Raw genomic sequence first — 23894 nt, 5'->3', positions numbered from 1 at the left:
TTGAGCAAAGTAGCTCCTAACTATTGTTCTAATTTCCTCTTCATTAGTGGTGAGTTCACCCTTTTCATTTTCAAGACTATCAATTTGCTTTTTCTCTTTCCTTTTTTTAATCAGGTTTACTAAGGGTTTGTCTATTTTGTTGGTTTTTTCATAAAACCAACTCTTAGTTTTATTAATTAATTCAATAGTTTTTTTACTTTCAATTTTATTAATCTCACCTTTTATTTTTTGAATTTCAAGTTTTGCGTTTGTCTGGGGGTTTTTAATTTGTTCCTTTTCTAGCAATTTTAGTTGTAAGCCCAATTCGTTGGCCCTCTCTTTCTCTATTTTATGCAAGTAGGCCTGTAGAGATATAAAACTTCCCCTTATTACTGCTTTGGCTGTATCCCACACATTTTGGTATGATGTCTCATTATTGTCATTTTCTTGGGTGAAGTTATTAATTATGTCTATGATTTGCTGTTTTACCCAATCATTCTTTAGTATAAGATTATTTAGTTTCCAATTATTTTTTGGTCTATTTTCCCCTGGCTTTTTATTAAATGTTATTTTGATTGCATTATGGTCTGAAAAGGATGCATTTACTATTTCTCCCTTACTGCATTTGATTTTGAGGTTTTTATGCCCTAGTATATGATCAATTTTTGTATAGGTTCCATGAACTGCTGAGAAGAAAGTATATTCCTTTCTGTCTCCATTTAGCTTTTGCCAAAGATCTATCATATCAAACTTTTCTAGTATTCTATTTACCTCTTTGACTTCTTTCTTATTTATTTTGTGGTTTGATTTATCTAATTCTGAAAGTACAAGGTTGAGATCTCCCGCTATTATAGTTTTGCTATCTATTTCCTCTTGCAGCTCTCTTAATTTCTCTTTTAAGAATTTGGATGCTGCACCACTTGGTGCATATATGTTTAATATTGATACTGCTTCATTATTGATGCTGCCCTTTAGCAGGATATAATGCCCTTCCTTATCTCTTTTAATTAGATCAATTTTTGTTTTTGCTTGAACTGAGATGAGGATGGCCACTCCTGCTTTTTTGGTTTTGCCTGAAGCATAATAGATTCTGCTCCACCCTTTTACTTTTAGTTTGAATGTCTCACCCTGTTTCAGGTGTGTTTCCTGTAAACAACATATAGTAGGATTCTGACTTTTAATCCAGTCTGCTAACTGCTTCCTCTTTACGAGGCAGTTTGCCCCATTCACATTTATGGTTAGAAGGACTAATTCTATATTGCTTGCCATCCTATTAACCCCTGCTTATGCTTTTCCCCTTTCCTTCCCTTTTACTCTCCTATCCAGTATTAAACTGGTGAACACCACTTGCTTTTCACAGCCCTCCCTTTTTAGGATCCCTCCCCCACCTTAAAGATCCTCCCCTTATTTTACCCCTTTTCCTCGAAATTACTGTATTCCCTTCCCCTTAGCTTACTCCTTCCCTTTCACTTTTCAATGAAGTGGAAGAAGTTTCACCATAAATCAAATATGTCTATTGATACACACTATGTTCATCTCCCTCCTTTCTTTCTCTCAGATATAATAGGTTACCTTTGCCTCTTCATGAGATGTAGTACCACCACTTTACACTTTTTTATCATATAATCTCCTTTCCACCTCTAGTTTCTAAGACAAATTGTACATATGTTCTTTACATCTTTTTTTGACAGAAGTATAGTTCTCAAGATTTCTTTTTACCTTTTTAGAAATCTCTTGAGTTCTGTTTTTGAAGATCAAACCTTTTATGTAGGTCTGGTTTCTTCATCAAAAATAGATGGAATTCATTTATTTCGTTAAATGTCCATCTTCTTCCCTGGAAAACGATGCTCATTCTTGCTGGGTAAGTTATTCTTGGCTGCATACCAAGTTCCTTAGCCTTTCGGAATATCATGTTCCAGGCCCTGCGTTCTTTTAATGTGGACGCTGCTAGATCCTGGGTTATCCTTATTGTGGCTCCTCCATATCTGAATTGCTTTTTTCTAGCAGCTTCCAATATCTTTTTCTTTGTCTGATGGTTCTTGAACTTGGCCACTATATTTCTTGGCGTTTTGATTTTAGGGTCCCTTTCAGTAGGTGATCGATGAATTTTTTCAATGTCTATTTTACCCTCTGTTTCCAGAATGTCTGGGCAGTTCTCTTTGATAATTTCCTCAAAAATGGTGTCCAAGCTCTTTTTTTCCTCCCATTTTTCAGGGAGTCCGATTATTCTCAGATTGTTTCTCCTGGATCTGTTTTCCAGGTCTGTTGTATTTCTGGTAAGGTACTTGACATTCTTTTCAATTGTTTCATTTCTCTGGTTTTGCTTGACTACCTCTTGGTTTCTCCTTGAGTCATTCATTTCTACTTGTTCCAGTCTAATTTTCAATGATGTATTTTCTTCACTCACTTTTTTTATATCTCTTTGTAATTGTCCAATTGAGTTTTTATCTTCTATGGAATTTTTTTCCATTTTATCCATTTTATTTTTTTGAGAGCTGATTTCTTTTTCCAGCTCACTAATCCTGTTTTCCTTGGAGTTGTTTACCTTTTCCAGCTCACTAATCCTGTTTTCCTTGGAGTTGTTTACCTTTTCCAGCTCACTAATCTTATTTCTCAATGATTTGATTTCTTTATCCACTCTGTCTTTGAATGCATGGGATGACTTCTCCAGGCTCTCTTGCCAAGCTTCCCTTTCCTTTTCCCATTTCTCTTCCAGCTCTCTTGTGAGAGCCTTTTTGATTTCCTCTATGAGGTTCTTTTGTATTGAGGAGCAGCTTATATCCCTCCCAGGGGATACATCTGGGGACAGTCTGTTCCTAGTCTCCTCAGCATTTGAAGTCTGCTCCCTCTCCACACAGAAGCTGTCAATGGTTAGAGCCCTTTTGAATTTTTTGTTCATTTTGTCAGAGCAGGAATCAAAGAAAACAAACTGACAAGAGATACAATTGGTCTGTTTTGCGGGGGATGGGGCTGGATGGTATTAATGGGCTTCCTCTATAGACTGGGGGTAGGGCAGCAGAGAGCCACTAACAGAACAGCAATGACTGTACTGAGTCTGCGCTCTGAGGCTCCGAGAACGCACCGAGTCAGTCCAGGTGGGGGTTGGGGGTGGCCAGGCTCTGAGAGAGGCTGGCTTTCTGGGGTTTTAATCTTCACCTCAGGTGTTTACACCCTCTCAGCCGCTCCTGGCTTGCTGCCAAGACGGAGCATCCACACTGGGGCAAAAGCCCTTTCACAGAAATGGCAGAGATCACACCTCTCCCCCTCCGGTCTGAGCTGTGTGAGCTGCCTGTCTTGCTCTGGCTGCCCGCCCTCAGTCTGCGCCCAGTCTGATTGACCCTCCCCTGAGCAAACACAGACCTTTTCTGGCGACTTTCAAGGATGTCTTCTCTTGGTGATTATTTGTGAATTTCTTTCTGGGTCAAGCATTAAGTCAGAGGCTTGTCATGAAGTAAGTTCTGAGAGAAAACGAGGAGCTCAAGCAGCTGTCTGCCTCCATGCCACCATCTTGGCCAGAAGTCCCTCTAAAGTCTTAAGTAAGTAATTTAAACTGATAATTTAAAAACCTCTGGAGTCAGCCTTTAACAGTAGAAAGAATACTATATATGGAGCTATAAGGTTTAGGTTTGGATTCCAGTACTGAAAATAATTTAGAAAAATCACCTCTTCTCTCTGGGACTTATTATACCTTAAAGTTCCTACTAGCTCTAAATCTATGTTTCTATTCTTTTATTAGGACTAGTTTTCTCCAATATGCTAGATAGCTCCATTATTATTTTTTTCTTTTTTCTTTAATTTTATGTAAAACTTTTTGTTTTTAAAGCACTTGCATCTTTTCAACATCCACCCTTGAAAAATCTTGTGTTCCAAATTTTTTCTCTCTTTCTCCCCATCCCCTACTCTAGATGCAAATAATCCAATATATGCTAAACATGGACAATTCTCCTATACATATTTCCACAAGTATCATGTTGCACAAGAAAAATCAGTTTATAAAGGAAAAAATAATAAAGAAAGCAAAATGTAAGCAAATAACAAGAAGAAAAAGTGAAAATACTATGTTGTGATCCACATTCAGTTCCCACAGTTCTCTCTCTGGGTGCAAATGGCTCTCTTCATCACAAAACCATTGGAACTGGCCTGAAGCAACTTGCTGTTGAAAAGAGCCATGTCCATTGGAATTGATTATTGAATATAATCTTCTTGTTGCTATGTACAATGATCTCCTGGTTCTGTTCATTTCATTTAGCATCAGTTCATGTAAGTCCAGGCCTCTCTGAAATCATCCTGCTAATCATTTCTTATAGAATAATAATGTTTCATAACATGTATATTCCATAACTTATTCAGCCATTCTCCAACTGATGGGCAACCACTCAGTTTCTAGTTTCTTGCCACTGCAAAAATAGCTGTCACAAATATTTTTGCACACGTGGGTCCCTTTCCCTCCTCTATTATCTCTTTGGGGTACAATCCCAGTAGAGACACTCATGGATCAAAGAGTATGCATAGTTTGATAGCTTTTTAGGCATTGTTCTATATTTTTCCCCAAAATGCTTGGATCATTTTACAACTCCATTAACAATGTATTAGTGTCCCCACATCCCCTCGGATACTCATCATTATCTTTTCCTGTCATCTTAGCCATTCTGAGAGGTGGGTAGTGGGACCTCAGAGTTTGTTTATTTTTAATTTGCATTTCTCTGATCAATAGTGATTTAAAGCATTTTTCCATATGACTAGAAATGGTTTTAATTTCATCTAAAAATTGTCTATTTATATGATTTGATAAATTATCAATTGGAGAATGGCTTGTATTCTTATAAATTTGAGTCCGTTATCTATATATTTTAGAAATGAGGCCTTTATCAGAAATCTTGGATGTAATTTTTCCCCCAGTTTACTGCTTTACTTCTAATCTCTAGTTCTTCCTTATCCACAAATTTCTTTCCTCTCCACAGATCTGTAACTCTTTTATTCTTTTGGATTCTTTATAAGCAGTATGCCTGTTTATTATTCAATACTGTAAATAAACACATATCAACATACAATTTCAGCAATATTTTCCCTTGTCAATCCACTTTGTCAAGTATAAAGACTAATTTTTACAAAAATAAAAAAAATTAGAAAAATAAAAAAAAATTCTTGTCTATATTAGGTTCACATGGTAACCATTTTTCACAGATGAATATTTTTTTCTTTTAATTTGTTCATAGGTTGAAAATCAACAACAAAAAAGAAACTAATTTGATGGTAGACTTGTTGCTGCACTTTATTTAGTTGTGTGGGTGAAGAAAATAATAAATGTACAGGAAGATTAATTAGCTATTATTTTGCTCAGAAGCATAATATTGCCCTGCCATCTGATGTGCCATTATTGGGAGGACAATCTTGATGGATTATTCATTAAATTTTCCTTTTTCCTACATTCTGATCCAAGACTGTCAGAAATTCTCTTCATATTGTGTAAGGTGAATAATTTTGATCCAGTATAGAAGCAATAAGACAATAATGAGAAGAGTGGTCCCATGCCAGTATGCTAGGACTGGCCAAATAGAGTTTTAATCTCAATAGCATCATTGAAAAATTTTGGAATATTTATACAAGCTACTTTGTTTTTATATTTGGCCAAAAGCAAAATGACTCTCTAATTTTGAAAATTCATGGAATTCCTTTTAAAATAGAATACAATGTGTAATCTTCCAAAGCAGAGATGTTGGGAATTTGTTTTTATTGGAACAATTTTTTTCCTGATTATAATACACTGGTATTAAATAATACAAAAAAATAATTTTAGGGTGTTAGAGATAGACTACATAATGTTTGTATTCATCTTACCCAACTATTCTGTCTTTTGGAGAGACAACATGGTATAGTGTAAGGTACATTGAATTTGGGGTGAGGAAAGACCTGGGTTCAAATATTGCCTCTGTGTGACCTCAGACGTTCTTTGGACCCCACTTTACAAATCAGCAGAAATAAGAACACAAGTCAGAATTGTGCCTCTAACTTATATTGGCTATGTGGTCACATCACTCAAAGCACAAGTGTTTCTGTTAGATTGTAAGTTCTCTTCTGAGAACTTCAGAGTAGAAGGAGTTTCCTTCACCAGTTCTCTTTATGAATACTAATATAAATTTTAATGAAATATTTAATGTCTTACACTTGAATATGCATACATGCACACAATTTATAAATAATGTACATGCCTACATTTACATAAGTACACATCTATATATGTTTATGTTCACACATGTATATATAATATATTTATGTATTGCACATTTGCATATAATGCATGTATGTGCTCACATATGTGCTGTGCACATATTTATATAGGGAGAAGGAGAGAGACAAACAGACAGATAGAGAGACAGAGAGAAAGAGAGAAGGAAGGAGAAAGAGAGAGAGACAGAGAGAGAGAGACAGAGAGAGAGAGAGAGAAAGAGAGAAGGAAGGAGAAAGAGAGAGTGCTACCTATTTGCAGTACCAAGACTTATGGGATCTTGTAGGAAGGTGAAATTTTCCCAAATGGAATAGTCATAGAAGACTCATAGCAGTTTAGCCAGGTGAAAAACTGAAAAGAACATTTGTGTAAAGAAAAATTGCAAAAATCAACTTGTGAAAAAGCAGATGATATTTTGATTAGAGATACACAATTTTTTTGAGGAGTAGATAGAAAATTATCCTTAAGATGAATATACTGAGAAAATCTGTTTGAAGCCAGAGAAATTATTAAAATAGCAATAACAGTTCAGGACATTGTAGTATACTAGCTCATTTGCATATGACTTTTTTCTAAGTTAATAACAATCAAAATAACTTTGGGGGACCATGAGAAGTTTATGTAAAGACTGTTGTTTTCATATCTGACTGACTGGTGAATTTCTTGGATTAAAGATTATGTTATTCACTACCAGGGTACTCAGAGTCACTAGAACATCTAAGAAAAAAAGAAATTTGAAAGAATATATAGGAATACAAATTAAAAACAAAAGAAGTGAGAAAGTAAAAAGCACAGGAGGAATCATAAGAAACCAAGGACAGAAGGATCAGAAGAAGGAAAACAGAAGTTTTCCAACATAGACAACAGATTTTTCATCTGCTTTGTTGAGAACTTGCTAATTGTTTTTCTGATTGTCTGGAGCAAGGTTGGAGCAGTTGATGGAAGTTCATTAGAAGAGAACAGAATACTGCTGCTGTGTGAAAGGCTATTGGGAGTAATGTTCTCTAGGGGTATTCTGTAAAGAAAGAAAAGAGAATACTCTCAGGTGTCCCTATGTTATTTCCTGCTGCCTGTGGTTTGAGAGAGAAAAAAAAAAAGATAGAGTTATTCATTCATTCATTCATTTATTTATTTGTTTATTTATTTATTTATTTATTTATTTATTTTTACTTTTTTTTTTTTTTTTTTTTTGACAGTGCATATACATGGGTAATTTTTTACAACATTATCCCTTGCATTCCCTTCTGTGCCGAATTTTCCCCTCCTTCCCTCCACCCCCTCCCCTAGATGGCAGGCATTCTCATACATGTTAAATATATTATAGTATATCCTAGATACAATATATGTGTGCAGAATCGAATTTTTGTTGTTGTTGCACAGGAAGAATTGGATTCAGAAGGTAAAAATAACCTGGGAAGAGAAACAAAAATGCAAACAGTTTACACTCATTTCCCAGAATTCCTTCTCTGGGTGTAGCTGATTCTGTCCACCATTGATCAATTGGATCTGAATTAGATCTTCTACAGAGTTTATTTCTATTCTGTTTTGAGTTATGCTTAATTAGGAGAAGAGGCTTGGAACTGATTGGGCAAAGGAGAGTCCCTCATTATTTCCAGATCATGCAAGTTGACATTTTTCTCACTTGAGGACAATACATTTCACTGAAAGAGCATGACACTTTTCCTCAATGCCCATTGAAAGGGACAGTTATTGCTTCTTTGGCTTTTGAATAAAAGAGGAGTGACATTGCAAAGCAGGAAGTCAGTAAGGACCAGGAATATAGCAAGTGCCAAAGAAGAAGCTTTGTATAGTGAAGGGACCAAGAACTTCAAGAACTTTAGTCCCAAGTTGTGAGTTTTTCTAGGGCATATGGAATCCACACATGTGTCTTCCTGTTAGATTTCTACACATGAGCCAATTCTCTCCCCATTGACATTGGATGATTAGTGGGAGGGTACAAATTTGATTTATATATAGACTGGTTATTAATGCTTTTATCTTCTAATAAGTAACTGTGCTATTTGATTAGTCTTCCCTCAGATAGATATTATTGTCTTATAGATATATAGACAAATTTAGATTATAGATAGACTGATTATCTTCTTTTTTATTAATTTTATAATTATGATAATTTTTGACAGTACATATGCATGAGTAAATTTTTATAACATTATCCCTTGTATTCATTTTTCCAAAATTTCCCCTCCCTCCCTACTCCCTCCCCTAGATGACAGGCAATCCCATATATTTTACATGTGTTACAGTATAACCTAGATATAATATATGTGTGTAAATCCAATTTTCTTGTTGCACGTTAAGTATTAGATTCCGAAGGTATAAATAACTTGGGTAGATAGACAGTAGTGCTAACAATTTACATTTACTTCCCAGTGTTCCTTCTCTGGGTATAGTTGTTTCTGTCCATCACTGATCAACTGGAAGTGAGTTGGATCTTCTTTATGTTGAAGATATCCACTTCCATCAGAATACATCTTCATACAGTATTGTTGTTGAAGTGTATAATGATCTTCTGGTTCTGCTCATTTCACTCAGCATCAGTTGATGTAAATCTCTCCAAGCCTCTCTCTATTCATCCTGCTGGTCATTTCTTACAGAACAATAATATTCCATAACATTCATATACCATAATTTATCTAACCATTCTCCAATTGATGGACATCCATTCATTTTCCAGTTTCTAGCCACTACAAAAAGAGGTGCCACAAATATTTTGGCACATACAGGTCCTTTTCCCCTCTTTAGTATTTCTTTGGGATATAAGCCCGTAGTAGCACTTCTGGATCAAAGGGTATGCACAATTTGATAACTTTTTGGGCATAGTTCCAAATTGCTCTCCAAAATGGCCAGATTCTTTCACAACTCCACCAGCAATGCATTAGTGTCCCAGTTTTCCCACATCCCCTCCAGCATTCATCATTATTTGTTCCTGTCATCTTAGCCAATCTAACAGGTGTGTAGTGGTATCTCAGAGTTGTCTTAATTTGCATTTCTCTGATCAATAGTGATTTCGAACACTCTTTCATATGAGTGGATATAGTTTCAATTTCATCATCTGAGAGTTGTCTGTTCATATCCTTTGACCATTTATCAATTGGAGAAGGGTTTGATTTCTTATAAATTAGGGTCAGTTCTCTATATATTTTGGAAATGAGGCCTTTATCAGAACCTTTAACTGTAAAAAAATATTTTCCCAATTTGTTACTTCCCTTCTAATCTTGTTTGCATTAATTTTGTTTGTAAAGAAACTTTTTAGTTTGATGTAAGAGTAATTATCTTCTAATGAGTAACTAATATTATTATTAAAAATAATATTATCAAGTTGGAAGACTTCTGATCTTTCTGTCTTTGATTTCTTAGGATTCCTCCTGTGCTTTTTACTTTTTTACTTTTTTGTTTTTTCTTTCTCTTCCTATGTATTCTTTAAAATTTCTTATTTCTTAGATCTTCTAGTGCCTCAGAGTTTCCTGGTGGTAAATAACATAATCTTTAACTCGAGAAATTCACCATTCAGTCGGATATGAAAACAACAGTCTTTGCATAAACTTCTCATAGTCCCCCCCCAAAGTTATTTTGATTGTGTCAGTTATTAACTTAGAACTCTAAAAAGCCATATACAAATGAGCTGGTCTACTACAATGTGCTGAATTGTTATTGTTATCTTAATTATTGCCTTTTAGTTCTATTTAATACATATTATAATCATTATTTTCATTTATTTCATAAATGTTCTATATTTAAGAAATATTGTTTACATGGTGACAGATTCTGTATAAATCAGAGAAATATCAGTGGGAGCTCAGAACCTGTAGTGAGTAGTAGCAATGTACCCCCATCCCTCCCCATCTCAGGTTTATTTCTAAAATCCTGAAAGAGGTTCAAACCATAATTCTCTTGAGGTGATAGTATAGAATCCCTTTTTTGGAGATTACTCAGTCCTTCCATTAAGGAACTGCCCAACTTTTGTGGTGTACCTATCCAACTCTGGGGTGTACCTAAGAGTTCATGAATTCAAAGGTCAAACTCTCCCAAATTTTTTTTTATTCAAGAGTTCTTGTAGAAAAGTATAGCAAGACATGAATAACAATATGAATTAAGACTAGGGTATTACATTACTAGATGAAAGAATACAGAAAACAGAAGACTCACCCCATATAGACTACCCCCATGGGTTATCAGCTCACCTTTCTAGTTGTTTTTATTTTTATTTTTTAATCCTGGTTGTTCATAAATGAACTGCAATGGCATTATTAAGTCTTATCCCACAGAAACTTTTACCTGCTCTGGTTTTGATCTGGCACAGTTTGTTCTCCTTAAGCAGACTTGTGGCTGCTTGCTCCCAAAGGACTGTCTCCATTCATGCAAGACTTAGTATAGATATTAAATCATTTATCCCAGTTGTACCTCAGAATTCCCAAGCTCAGTCTAAATATAGGGCAACAGGGATCTAAGACATATATCACCATTCTCACCTTTTATTTTATCTTATGCTTCTACCTGTATACACTTTTATCCTAATCAGACTAAACCACTCCAGATAAGGCTTCTATCCTTTAGTTTTTCAGTATCTTTGCTCATGATATTCCTTATATATTCCTTATATTCCTTATAGTGCCATCTTCTCCCTCCCCATATATTGAAATGCACCCCATCTTTTAAAGTCTATTTGACAAAATTTTAGTCACAATAACATTGTGAGTTCTTGTAAATTATAATAGCCATAAAAGCCCCATGACAACTTTTTTGAGCCCTCTCTTTCTTTCTCTCTTTAAGCCCCACTTACCACTTCATTTTTGCCTTTTATATTTACTTACTATACTGGAGTTATATATAGAAACATCATAAAATTTAGCTAGATAGTCCTTATTCTGGGGGCAGGGATTAAAATCAGATGATAAGACCAAATCAGAAAGACTGGAAATTAATTTTTTGACGTAGGTAAGGTACATATTTTTAAAAAATCTAATATGTGTATTTATACAATTATTGTGCTGCACAAGAAAACTCAAATCAAACCAGTAAAAAAAAAAAGAAACAAAATAAAATGCAAGCAAGCAACAATGAAAAGAGTGAGAATGCTATGTTGTGAACCACACTCAGTTCCCAAAGGCTTCTCTCTGGGTGAAGATGGCTCTCTTCATCACTGAACATTGGAATTGGTTTGAATCATCTCATTGTTGAAGAGAGGCATGTCCATCAGAATTGATCATTGTATAGTCTTGTTGCCGTGCATAATGATCTCCTGGTTCTGCCATTTCACTTCTCATCAGTTCATGTAAGTCTCTCCAAACCTCTCTGAAATCAACCTCCTGATCATTTCTTATAGAATAATAATATGTCATAACATTCATATACCACAATTTGTTCAGCCATTTTTTGATTGATGGGCATCCATTCAGTTTCCACTTTCTTGGCACACAATGTTAAGGATAGTTTATATTTCTAACTTTTCTTTCAAAGTTCCCTTTGTCCAGGAAATCATTCAATTCAGCATAATTGTTTCACTCTCTTCAGATTATCTTTTATTTCTTATGAACATATATTAGACACACACATACACACATGCTTGTGTGTATTATTTCCTGTGATAGAATTCAATAATTTTAGTGAAGGGATCATTTTATTTATATTTCCCCAATGCTACCATATAACTTAATAGATACCAATATATATGTTTGGGGATTATTGATTAAAAGACATTTCAATGTGAATTACTGTCAGCTAGTAGATAAACATTTTCCTATACTACGCTTTTTCAGAAGACTGTATATTTTTTGGAGGGAGGAGAGATTTTGTTTCCCTTTAAATGACCTTTTGAAACATATTCAAGTGGCCATCAGTTGTGCTGAGAAAGGATTTCTTTGTAGTATTCCAGTTTTACAGGCACAAAGAGAGATTTGAATATGTTGAAGATACTTAAATGACATAGAATAAAATGGCAGTTTGTTATCTATCAAATTATTGCTTTTGGTTCTAAATCTATGATCCTAAGATTTACCAGAGTTTAATTAAAACAGGTGTAATGCCATATGTAAATATGAGGAGTATGTGAAAAGGTTTGATTGTTTTATGGAAGAGGAGGAAGAATTTCTGAAACTTTCAGCCTTTGACCTGTGAATGCAAATAAATTCCTTGTTGGTTTTCAAGTATACTTAAAAGTCACATATTTCCACTGTACTCGACTTTCAAATAAAGTTAGATTTGGAATTTTATGAGAAGGTGAAACTTACCTAATCTATCAGGGGAGGAGCTAACATACATTCTCTTTAAGAAAAAGTGGATATGATATAGTCAAAAAAGCTATGATTTTAAATTTGGAATCAAAGCAAAATACCTGAGTTAGAATTCAAGCTCTACTATTTACTGCCCATATGATGCTATGAAATTTGCTTTATTTCCTTAGGACTCAGTTTTTATCTGTAAAATGAAGAATTTGAACTAAATGACCTCTAGATCTTTCAATTCTTAATTGATGACCTGATATGTTGGATTTTCCTTGTATCTGTGGTTAGATTCATAATATTCATAACTAAGTTATGTTCATAACTAAGGCTAATGCTATGTCACATGGCAATTAATTGACAACCCACTTTTGAAAGGGCCTAGAAAATAGTAAAGGTTTTTTTAGTCCTTGATTGAATATAAACAGCAAAATACTCCTATGATTCATAATTTCACTTGTGAAGTTATTCCACTAAAGTAGCTTGCAAACTCTCTAAACTTTAGTTGATAATCTTTACAGAATCATAACTTACATGATGAATAGCATTTTTAACAAGAAACTGACTCCAATGGGGCAAATTTTCTCCTTAAGAGGGGATATTTTTTCTTCACACTGAGCAGTATCCCATACCTAACTGTGCTATTTTCTCCTCTATCTTGTAGGGGCATGAATATATTCTTGGTTCAGCAAACTCAGGGTTCTGGTACCATCGTATCTTTCTTCTCTTCTACTTCACATCTTCCCCAGTTTCTCAAAGTTGAGAGGCTTGAAATCTCTGACAGATGTGCCATCTCATTTTGAAGTGTCCCTTAAACCACAGTTGGATAGTTTTGTACAACCCAAGAATTCTTCTCTCTACCTTACCTTTCTCAGCTGTTGTTGCCACAGATGAAAGTATACCTAGCTGCACCCTGTTGCTGTGACATCACTTGCTATGGCTGTGTGTGTGTGTGTGTGTGTGTGTGTGTGTGTGTGTGTGAGAGAGAGAGAGAGAGAGAGAGAGAGAGAGAGAGAGAGAGAGAGAGAGAGAGAGAGAGAGAGAGAGAGAGAGAGAGAGAGAAAGCCATCAATTAACAGACAGTGTTGTGGTGATGAAGCTTTTAAAAATTATTTAAAGTTTTGAGTTTCAAATTCTATCCCTTCCTATCTAACCTTTCTGTGATGATAAGCAAAATAGATTATATACATGCAGTTATATAAAACATTTCCATATTAGTTATTTTGTACAAGAAGACTCGAATAAAAGAAAAAAGAGTGAAAATAACATGCTTCAGTCTGTATTTAATCAATATCAGTACTTTCTCTGGAGGTGAAAAGCATTCTTTATAATTAGTCCTTTGGGATTGTATTGAATCATTGTATTGCTGAAAATGGTTAGGTCATTCACAATTCACTGAATAGTACTTCTGTTACTGTGGAAAATGTTCTCCTTGTTCTGTTCACTTCACTATGCATCAGTTCATGTAAGTCATATAAGGAGTTTGTCTGAAATCATTCTGTTTGTCCTCTCCTATAGCATAATAATATTCCATTACAATAATATACCACAACTCGGTTAGCCATTGACCAACTAATGAGTATCCCCTTGATTTCTAATTATTAGGTACCACAGAGATACTATCAATATTTGTACTGTTCCATTTTTTGGGAAGTGTTTGGAATATAGAGCTAGCAGTGGTATTGCTGTATCAGAGCACATGACAGTTTTATTCTTTAGAGCATAGTTCCAAATTGTTCTCCAGAATAGGTGGATCAGTTCATAACTTTATCAAGAATATATTAGTATTTCAGTTTCTCTACATCCATTCCAACACCCAACATTTCCGTTTTTGTTATATTAGTCACTTTGTTAGGAATGAGATTACATTTTTCTGGTCAATAGTGATTTAGATTATTTTTCCAAATGACTATAGATGGCTTTGATTTATTTATCTGAAAAATACCCATTTTATATTTTTGGCTATTTGGGAATGATATGTATTCTTATAAATTTGTCTTGGTTATCAGTATATTTGAGAAATTAGGTCTTTCTCAGAGATACTTGTTACAAAATTTACCTCAGTTTTCTGCTTTTCTTATACTTTGTCTACATTGCCTTTGTTTATGCAAAACCAAAACTTTTTATCTTCAATAATAAAAATTATTTATTTTACATTTTGTATTTCTCTATATATCTTCTTTGGTCCTAAATTCTTCCCTTATCCATACATCTGATAGATAACTATTCCAATGCTCTCTTAATTTGCTTATGGTGTCACCCTTTATATGTAAATCATGTATCTATTTTGTTCTATTCTTGGTATACATGTAAGATGTTGATCTAGACATAGTGTTTGTCCTATTGTTTTCCAGTTTTCCCAGATTTTTAAAAAATAATTTATATATTTTGTTTTGAAAACTTGGATCTTTGGGATTATCACATATTGGATACTATCATTATTTACTATAATGTAATTTGTACCTAATCTATTCCATTGATCTATCTCTCTATTTCTTAGCTAGTGCTGGCTTGTTTTGATAATTACTAGTTTATAATGGTGATCAAACTTTTCAGGTGAAGCTATACTGGTTCCTAATAGATACACATATAATGTATTACTGCAAATTTTTCTTATTTACTAAGATCAACCAGAGCTTGTCTTCCATTGGCTTAAACTAATAAAGCAAAAGCAAACAAATAAACAAAAAAATGACATCTCAGGTACCAGACTAAGATTTTAAGAGAGGAAGTATCATAAACCTAAGAGAATATTACAGAACTTTTGCCATGTCAAAAGCTGAAAGTTTCAGAAATCCTGCCCCCACTTTCACAAAATAATCAAAATCTCCTCAAAGTTCTTCTTCTTTTTTTTTTTTTTTAACAGATGTCATTTTACCTGATTTAATCAAATTGGGAAATCAAAGGATCATAGATTTAGAACTGAAAGGTACAACTTGATAGTTGACTAATTAAATTTGATTATCCATGAAAGTCAGAGGTTTTTCTGAAAGGCAAAAGAACAGTTAGGATAATCAGAAATTATTATGAAAGTAATCAAGCTGAGAATGATGGTGACAGATATGCAAATCTCATTGTCCTAGATCATTTCCAGATCCAGTTTAGAGCATGTAATAAATGGCTGGGAGAAATTCATCCTTTCTCACCCACACCATTACACTTATCCCACTCACCCTCCACTGTCCCCCATCAAAATTTGAGTTAAAAATAAAGTCTAAAGAGAAAACTTCCAAAGTCTGAGAGAAGTGATAGATTAAAAATGTTGTCATTTTAAAGTACCCTTTTTTTAAAATTTATTCAGTATTTATCTTTTGTTCCTTTACTTCAACACTGTCCTGTATTCTATGATCTTTTTGCTAGCTAATGAGATATAAAGGCAATTTTGAGATGGAAGTTTCAATTCCCAGTTGATAGAAGTCAGTTTTAACAGGTACTTCCTAATTACTTATAGATTGAATGAAAAGGCATTCTATTAGCAAATCCAACCCTAATATATAGAGGCACAAAGCTAACTACATTTAAAATAGTAACATGAGAATGTATGAAAAAGCCCACCTTTCAAAAGTCCTATTATTTTTATTATTATTTAAGTCTATTGAAACAGGGTACAAAACTGTCAAAGAGATTTGTTACTTAGCAATATATACAGGGTATTTTAATCTAATAAAATTAAAATCTATTAATTCTGTTAAAATTTATTGAAGATTAAAACTACATTAAGCCTTGTGGAACACCTTGTATATTGTCACCAATTTGTAAGGGAGAAAATTGAATTAACTGAAAGGCTGCAATATCCCCATCTATAAATTGGGGATCTGGTTGATATTCAGTCTGAAGTTCTAACCTGATATGATATAGAAACATATAGGCTATTAGAGACTGTGAAGTAAAATGGATTTAGAGATTTAACCCTGCTCTGATTTCTAGCCTACCCTATGATTTCTTTAAGTCAAATAAAGTCTAGCAATACATGGACACTGGAAGAGAGATGCTGATAGGGCTTGCAGTGATCTTGATGATTTTTTCCACATTTGGTCTAGAAACATAACTGAATAACTAAAAGTACTAATAGCTGTTGGGCTATTTCTGTGGCCATCAATAATTTTTCTGTAAGGTTCTGAACAGACTCGCATGGCCTTATTTAATATAGAAGGAAATTTAAAGATGTGAAAAGAGATAGGGTTATCTTTTTTTTTTTTTTGTAGATAGACTCTCATTTGAATATGAGATATCTGGGTGCAGGAGTATGGGCAGCTATACCTGGATTTAGGTAGCTTATATTTGCTGCTACTGGTTCTGATAAGATGAGCCTGTTGAGGCTGAATATTTATAAGGAATATTCTCTTCAGGATAACTTGCTGGGGGTAGCTGCTTTGTTGATTTATCAAATTCTGTTTTTGTTTTTGTTTTTTTTTTTACAAGAATTCTTATTGTATTAATAAGTTGTGGTGTTTTAGTACCTAAGATGGTAAACATTAAATATAATGTTAGATTGTAAACAAAATAAACAGGAAATTCAACATAATAAAAATAATGTATGATGAATTTGATCTTGCTCAAACCAAGAGAGATCAAGAAATGAAGGCCCAAGCAATCCTCCTAAGACAAAAATAGGTGAGTAGGATATATTTATAGTAAGGAGGAACACAATTTTATTTTGTAATTTCCTACAGTGCCTCTGGTTGAAAAAGGCTCATTTCTAATGGTGGAATACTAGCAACTGCACCCTCCTTATTTATTATCATCAGTTCTGCATTGGACCAACAAAGTGAGTTTCCAACGTCATACCACTGAGTGGTAGATAAGGTAGACCTATAAGCCATATTTTCTGATTCCTGGTCAAATATTCTTTGTACTCTACTGCTTCATACACTGAGAGTATTTAAAGATTGACTGATTATCCTTATAATGATGGTCATGAAACTAAGAAAGTACCTATAAATCCAGAGTGATATTAAATCATGGCTATTTTTAATGTTCCTCTAACCAGAACTCATGACTCCCAACATTTACTTGTACAAATTTGAAGATATCAGATCTTTGGGAGTTATTATTTTACAGCCATTAGAGCTTAAAACTGAACTGACTTTTAAAATATACTACATTTAACTTCTTTTCACCTTATATAAATAGAGTAATTTATTTGGACACTTACCCTACTTCCTATGATATTTAGGATGCAATTCCTTCCATAAATTTTACCCTATTTGATTAGTCAATGAATTTCTCCATAGTAGAAGTTCAAGATGGGCATACTTTCCAGTAATGTGTATTTAAAAACTTATACTACTCTGGCTTGACTACCTCTTACATATATATAAGAAACACTAGGAATTCCACAGGACTATAAGTAGAATTTTCCATGTAAAGGAGATTATAAGGGGAGAAAAACAGATATCACCCTTCTTGTCCCCAAAGATTTGAAAGTAATGGGAGGCTTTTGCATAGAAGCAGTGAAGTGTTGCATAAATAATTATCTGTAGGTGCAACTTACTTTTGTACTTAAAGGATCTATAATTGTCAGTATGGACATTTACCTCCCCAATGCAGATCATATATCTACATTGTAGAAAACAGTTTTCATAAATTCCTGTGCCTGAAAAAAGGCACTTCTTTCTGTATATACCTTTCTTGGGATGACTTCCTCATTGATGGGCCATATCTGAAGATATTCCAGTTGGGTGGAGATTTTTAAGGCTCTGATGCCTTTGAGAATTACATCACCTTCACCTTGTGATAAAGCACCAAAATTGGATTTCCGCAGGGGAAAACATGAAAATGTAAATATTATTGGGAAGCACTTTGGGTTTAAATTTTGTTTTAGTATTCATGAATATGAAAAGTAATATATTCATATTCAGAAAAAGCTCCCTATTTACTTAGTGTAGTAACACAACCCTTATCTGACAAAGTTAGAGTTATGTCAACTTTGAAGATACCCTTAAGACAAACCTTGTTAATCACTACTTAATTTAGGCTGTACCTGCACACAATATGTTTAACTTAGGGTCCACAATCATATAATTGATATTTAAATTTTATTTCTTCTTATCAATGGAAAGATCTCTGTCCAAGCCCCTATATAACTTAGGTTTTGTACATACCATTTTTCTGCATTGATTCCTGATGGACAATATCCCTAGTTAAGAAACATTTTGTGCAGAACAGCTAGATGGTGCAGTAGATAGAGCACTTGCCCTGGAGTCAGGAAAACCTGTGTTCAAATGTGATCTCAGACACTTAACACTTACCTTGCAAAAAAAAAAAAAAAAAAAAAAAAAAAAAAAAGATAGCCATGATCTTTCACTATATAAATACTTGAAGTATTGCGTAGACCTAATGTTTCAACAAATAGCCAAGAGCAGGACTGCATTTTAAAATAATATTTATTTTTCAGCAACTACATGTAAAACAAATTTTTATGTTTCAACAAATAATCAAGATCAAGGGCTGTATTTTTCTAAAATTCCCCCAATTTCATGTAAAACAGCTTTTAATGTGTTTTTTTTAATTTTGAGTTCCAAATTCTTTCCTTCTTTTCCTTGCCCAAACTCCTTTTTATGACAAGCAATTTGATATAGGTTATAAATGTGCAACCATGTAAAACATATGTTTATATTAGTCATTTTCTCAAAGAAAACTACCAAAAAAGAGAAAGAAAATAAAAAAGACAGTGAAAGATAGTGTGGTGTGGTCTGCATGCAGATTCTACGAATTATTTCTCTGGAGGCAATTAACATTTTTTGTCATGACTTCTTTGAGATTATCTTGGATAATTGTATTGCTGAAAATATCTAAATCATTCACAATTGTTCATTATATAATATTGCTGTTATTGTGCACAATGTTCTCCTGGTTTTACTCACTTCACTTCACATTGTATCAGTTCATGTAAGTCTATCAAAGTTGTTTATGAAATCATTGAGAAGAGCTGTATTTGTTTGGAATCCTATGAATGAATGGATTAAAAAAAACATTTTTACACACTTAGCATGTATTAAGCACTGTAGTAAATGCTGAGCAAAATAGATATAGTTCCACCATCTCAAGCAGCTCACACTCTAATGGGAAAGACAATATATATAAGAAGTTTCAGTTGCAAATGAAGTAAAAAGATCTCACAATTCTTAGGATGCAGCAGATATTTTCCTCAACTTTCAATCCAAGATTTTAGGTCTACCATACAAAATAAATGGTATAGGGAAAAGTAAGAGAACAAATCCAGATAGAATCATTCTGAGTTATCTCAAATTCACCTCTGTCTTCTATTTGAAATTTATGTACATATATGTATATGTGCAAGTATGTGTATGTCTCCATATGTATATGCATCTACACATATATCATGCATATGTGTATAAATTTACACACAGTCAATTCTTGTCATCTTTTCATTCATAGTAATTATGCTCTATAAAGCTGCTGAAGTATTGTTCTTGGTGAAAATACAGGAGTATCTTGCAAGTTTCTGGTAAAAACATTTAGTATAATTTTTTCAGAATGATTTCATGTACAGATCAACAAATCTCTTCTTCCTTTTTTTCTGGATATGCCATATTGTTGATTCATAAACATTGAACTCATAGCCAGCAAACAACACTATAACTCATGTCTGAATGGAGTATATCTAACACATCTATTTTCCCCATAAGGCACATCACAATTTTCTTGAGCTTAGGAACACTACACATCGAAAAATATGCTTGAGGTTAATTTTAAATAGTGAAATCACTAATAAGAAGGACAACACTGAGAAAAGTTAAATAGACTGAAAAGAACACATTTATAGAATGAAAGCTAAAAGAAAAACCCAGAGTGTTCTCATGTTGATCCCAATTGCAAAACAGATAGAGCTTCTTGTGGGTGAAATAATTTAGGGTATATTTCACTTGGCCCTGAGAACATCACTATGTTATAACAAAAATAAAATAACTGATATTAATATTGATAACCTTAATCCATAAAGAAAATATTAAATTTATGTTCAGTATGTTTTGTTTAGACAGGCATATCTATAATATTTTGGAAAGATTCTCCTAAAAAAACAAAAACAAAAACAAAAAACCAGTGAAAGTTTTTTTAAAATGGTCTATTTTAAGGGCTGTGCCTCTAATATCTGGAAAATGGTTTCTCCCCTAGGAAATTCATCCTTTATAATAAATATGCCATTAATCTAAATAATTTTCACATGTTAAAGGTGATTAATGAAAAGGCAAAATGGGTGGAAGATATTTGTCAACTGAATCTAGTATATGATGAAATGAGAGGACAGTTGGAGATTGCTTCATGTTGAATCTGATTAATAGAAGCAGCAATCATGTCAATAACTTCTCTTATGAAATCAAAGATATAATATGCACAAAGCAATATTTTCAGAATGCCAAAGATTTAAGTTTTACTGTGTGTTCAGAGATATTGAGAAGAACTGATACATTTTCTGTAACTCAAAAATATAAAAGTCTTTGTATATTTTTTTCTTTCTTTTCATGAAACAGTGGAAGCTCTCCATCTGGGGACATTAATGGCTGCCCATGGTTATTTCTTTCCAATCTCAGATCATGTTCTCACATTAAAGGATGATGGCACATTTTACCGATTTCAAGTAAGTATATTACAAATGTATTTTAAGCATCTGATGGGAAGTTTGTGGATTTTTAAAAGAGCACTTTTGAAAATGATCATTTGTTTTTTGTACCTTTGACTTGGAAAAGTTAGTGTGATGATTATTAATGTTTAAGAAATAGAAACACAACTTACTAATAGATACAGACAAAGATGAATTATGCCCAAGGAAGCAAGAGATATCTTTGAGGAAAGTCAAATGCTTTATTATATTTTAAATAAAGAAAGGTCAAATTTGAGATTGATTGCTTTTATTAGCGAATTTCTGGAAATTATGTCTTGCAATCCAAATTTCAGATATCATTTATGATGCTGTTTTGAGAAGCCTGAAAAGCAGGACACTGTGTGTCCTAAGATGCTCACTAAAGAGTAATCTGGGAACCACTTGGCTAGGAAAGCCAAGGAACCAAAATAGAAATGGAAAGAAAAATTTAAAGATTTTTTTCGATCAAAAAGTTTTTGTACTTATTGTTCAAAGAACAGTTGGAACACCAGCAAAGGGAATTCATAATGCATTTTCTCTTTGTATTTCAGTGGTATCTGGTTTAGTCAGCATGGTTACTCAAATCTCGATATTTACTTAATTGAATTAATTTGCATAAAATCATCCTTAATTGTTCAGAAATCTGAATTTTTAAGGAATGAAATTATTGTCATTTTTATTAATTTTGAGTAAACATAACTCAAAATAAAATAAGCTTTTTTATTACTGCAATGCCTGTTCAAAAAGATATTTCAATTGGCATATAGTTGTTTATATATTGATGGCTTTTCCAAAGTGCTTCAAAATGCCCAATTATCTTCAGAACGTTGAGTATAGAACTTTAGATTTAATTCATGGGATCATAGATTTAAGCTGAAAGAGTTTTTAATAGGTCATCTTGTCTTGTCCCTTTATTTAAGAATAGGAGACCATGATCCATAGAGGTTAAATGCCTGGCTCATGATCACATGGCCAATAAGTAATATAGGAAGATGTAAGTTGAAGCCCACTGATTGTAAATCCAACATGTTTCTACCAAATCACAGCACCTTAGAGGCATCAAGCTTGATGGTGTCGAAACCAAATAGAAACAAGAATCAGTAACCTTGAGAAAAGATTACTGTGGGTTGCATATTCAATTCATTTTAAAATATAATATCTATGTTTTATTGTATTTTATTTGTTTTGTTAAAGATTTCCAAATTATATTTTAATATGATTCAGGGTGTTTTGTGGGCTTGTTAACCCTCTGTTTGATACATAAATTGTATCAGAATTCTCATTTTACATATAAGAAAGCTACGGCTAACTTTTCATTTTTATAATAGAGCAAAAGTAGACAAATTCCATTCATATATATATATATACATATATATATATCACAAATTTTAAATTAATGTTGTCTATTTAGTCAGGATTCATGATATGGCTTTTTTAAAAATTGGATTATTTGCTCTCTACTTTGCCCATTATGATATCACAGTTCTAAAAATCATTCTAAAATAAAAAATATTTGTAAATTCTAGTTGGTGGACTACTTATATTCAAAGGTACTTGTTGCAACAAAGATGCAATAAAATACAATAAAATAACTCATACATTTGAGTTTGTTAAAATTATTGGTTTGTATCATTTGGTGATTTTTGCTATCCTCATCCAGAGGAGTTTAGGAAGAGCAGAACACTTATGGAAGTAAGTGTTTTCCAAAAGGTTAAATTCCTTTTCCCATATTTTAAAGTTTGAGCTTTTTGTGCATCTTTTGCATTTTCTCTAAACTTCAAACTTGAGTCAACATTCTGATATAGCTAAATGTCATTTTTATTTGACAAATTCTGTATACTTTTCTGTGTAATTTTCATCACAGTCAGATGTGTGCAAAGAAGCATTAAGCAATTGCTGAAGGTATTTGGATACACATTTATAAGGTTATGAGAGGTTAACACTCCAAATTAAAGCATCTCCCACATCCACCTCTCACCTTGTTATGCCCTTAAGACTTGAGAGAACTATAATGATAGATGTTTCCATTCTAAAGCCTTCAAAAGGTTTTTCCCCTCACACAATAATTTGATTTTTTTCTTTAGAATTACTTCCTCTTGAATATTTAAAAATTCAATAGTTTTTCCACATGAATTCAAAGGGCAACACCTTTAATAACTCGTGAGCAATGAAAATGAGTTTTCAAGGATTGATTGATCCTATACCTCTGAACTTTATTATACTCATGAAAATACACACAAGAAATTAAAGTAGTTGTGAAAATAACTAGTATTTGTGAAATATTAACATTCAATATAATGCAATAAAGCATAGATAATGTTAGTATGTAATTTTTAAAATCAGGATGCAGCCTCTAAGAATTGTTATGTATCCTTTAGTGCTCTTCATTGTTTTAAAGAGTGTCTAGGATTTAAAAAGGGAAAGGTGAGTTCAAGGAATAGGATATATATATATATATATATATATATATATATATATATATGTAAAGCATAATCAAAACATTGGAGACTTTCCTTCTAATTAGAACTATTATTCCTTTATTGGAGAATGAGGCTTGATATGTTTAATATTTCTTATTAATGAAGCCACAAAAAAGGCCCAACTACAATACTTTGTAAGATTGCTTTATCAATATTTCTTACTGAAAATATACTTCCTTTATCCTGTTACATTTATCTGTTTCTTAAAATGGAATTTATGATATCTGGGAAGTCATTGCATGTACTTTTCAGGGAGATAGTCATCAACAAGATATTTACAAAGGGATATAATGATCAAATAGATATTACGATGGTTGCCCTTATAGCCCAGGGATTGATTGTTTTTTTTTTAATGTCACTGACCA

At 33.1% G+C, this 23894-nt stretch overlaps 1 protein-coding gene across 3 annotated transcripts in view; it reads left to right on the top strand.

Moving 5' to 3' along the window:
* RGS7 (regulator of G protein signaling 7) overlaps positions 1-23894 on the top strand; it is a 636920-nt gene that overhangs the window by 462769 nt on the left and 150257 nt on the right. For all 3 annotated transcript variants that reach the window (XM_074262504.1, XM_074262502.1, XM_074262503.1), the window contains exon 5: positions 20940-21046. In XM_074262504.1, coding sequence (XP_074118605.1) covers positions 20940-21046 — 107 coding nt within the window. The remainder of the gene's footprint in view (positions 1-20939; positions 21047-23894) is intronic.

This window comes from Sminthopsis crassicaudata, chromosome 4, assembly GCF_048593235.1.
Source record: "Sminthopsis crassicaudata isolate SCR6 chromosome 4, ASM4859323v1, whole genome shotgun sequence".
In the NCBI taxonomy this organism is placed as follows: domain Eukaryota; kingdom Metazoa; phylum Chordata; class Mammalia; order Dasyuromorphia; family Dasyuridae; genus Sminthopsis; species Sminthopsis crassicaudata.
Note: the sequence above shows the minus strand (reverse complement) of the source record. Positions and strands in the feature narration are given on the sequence as shown.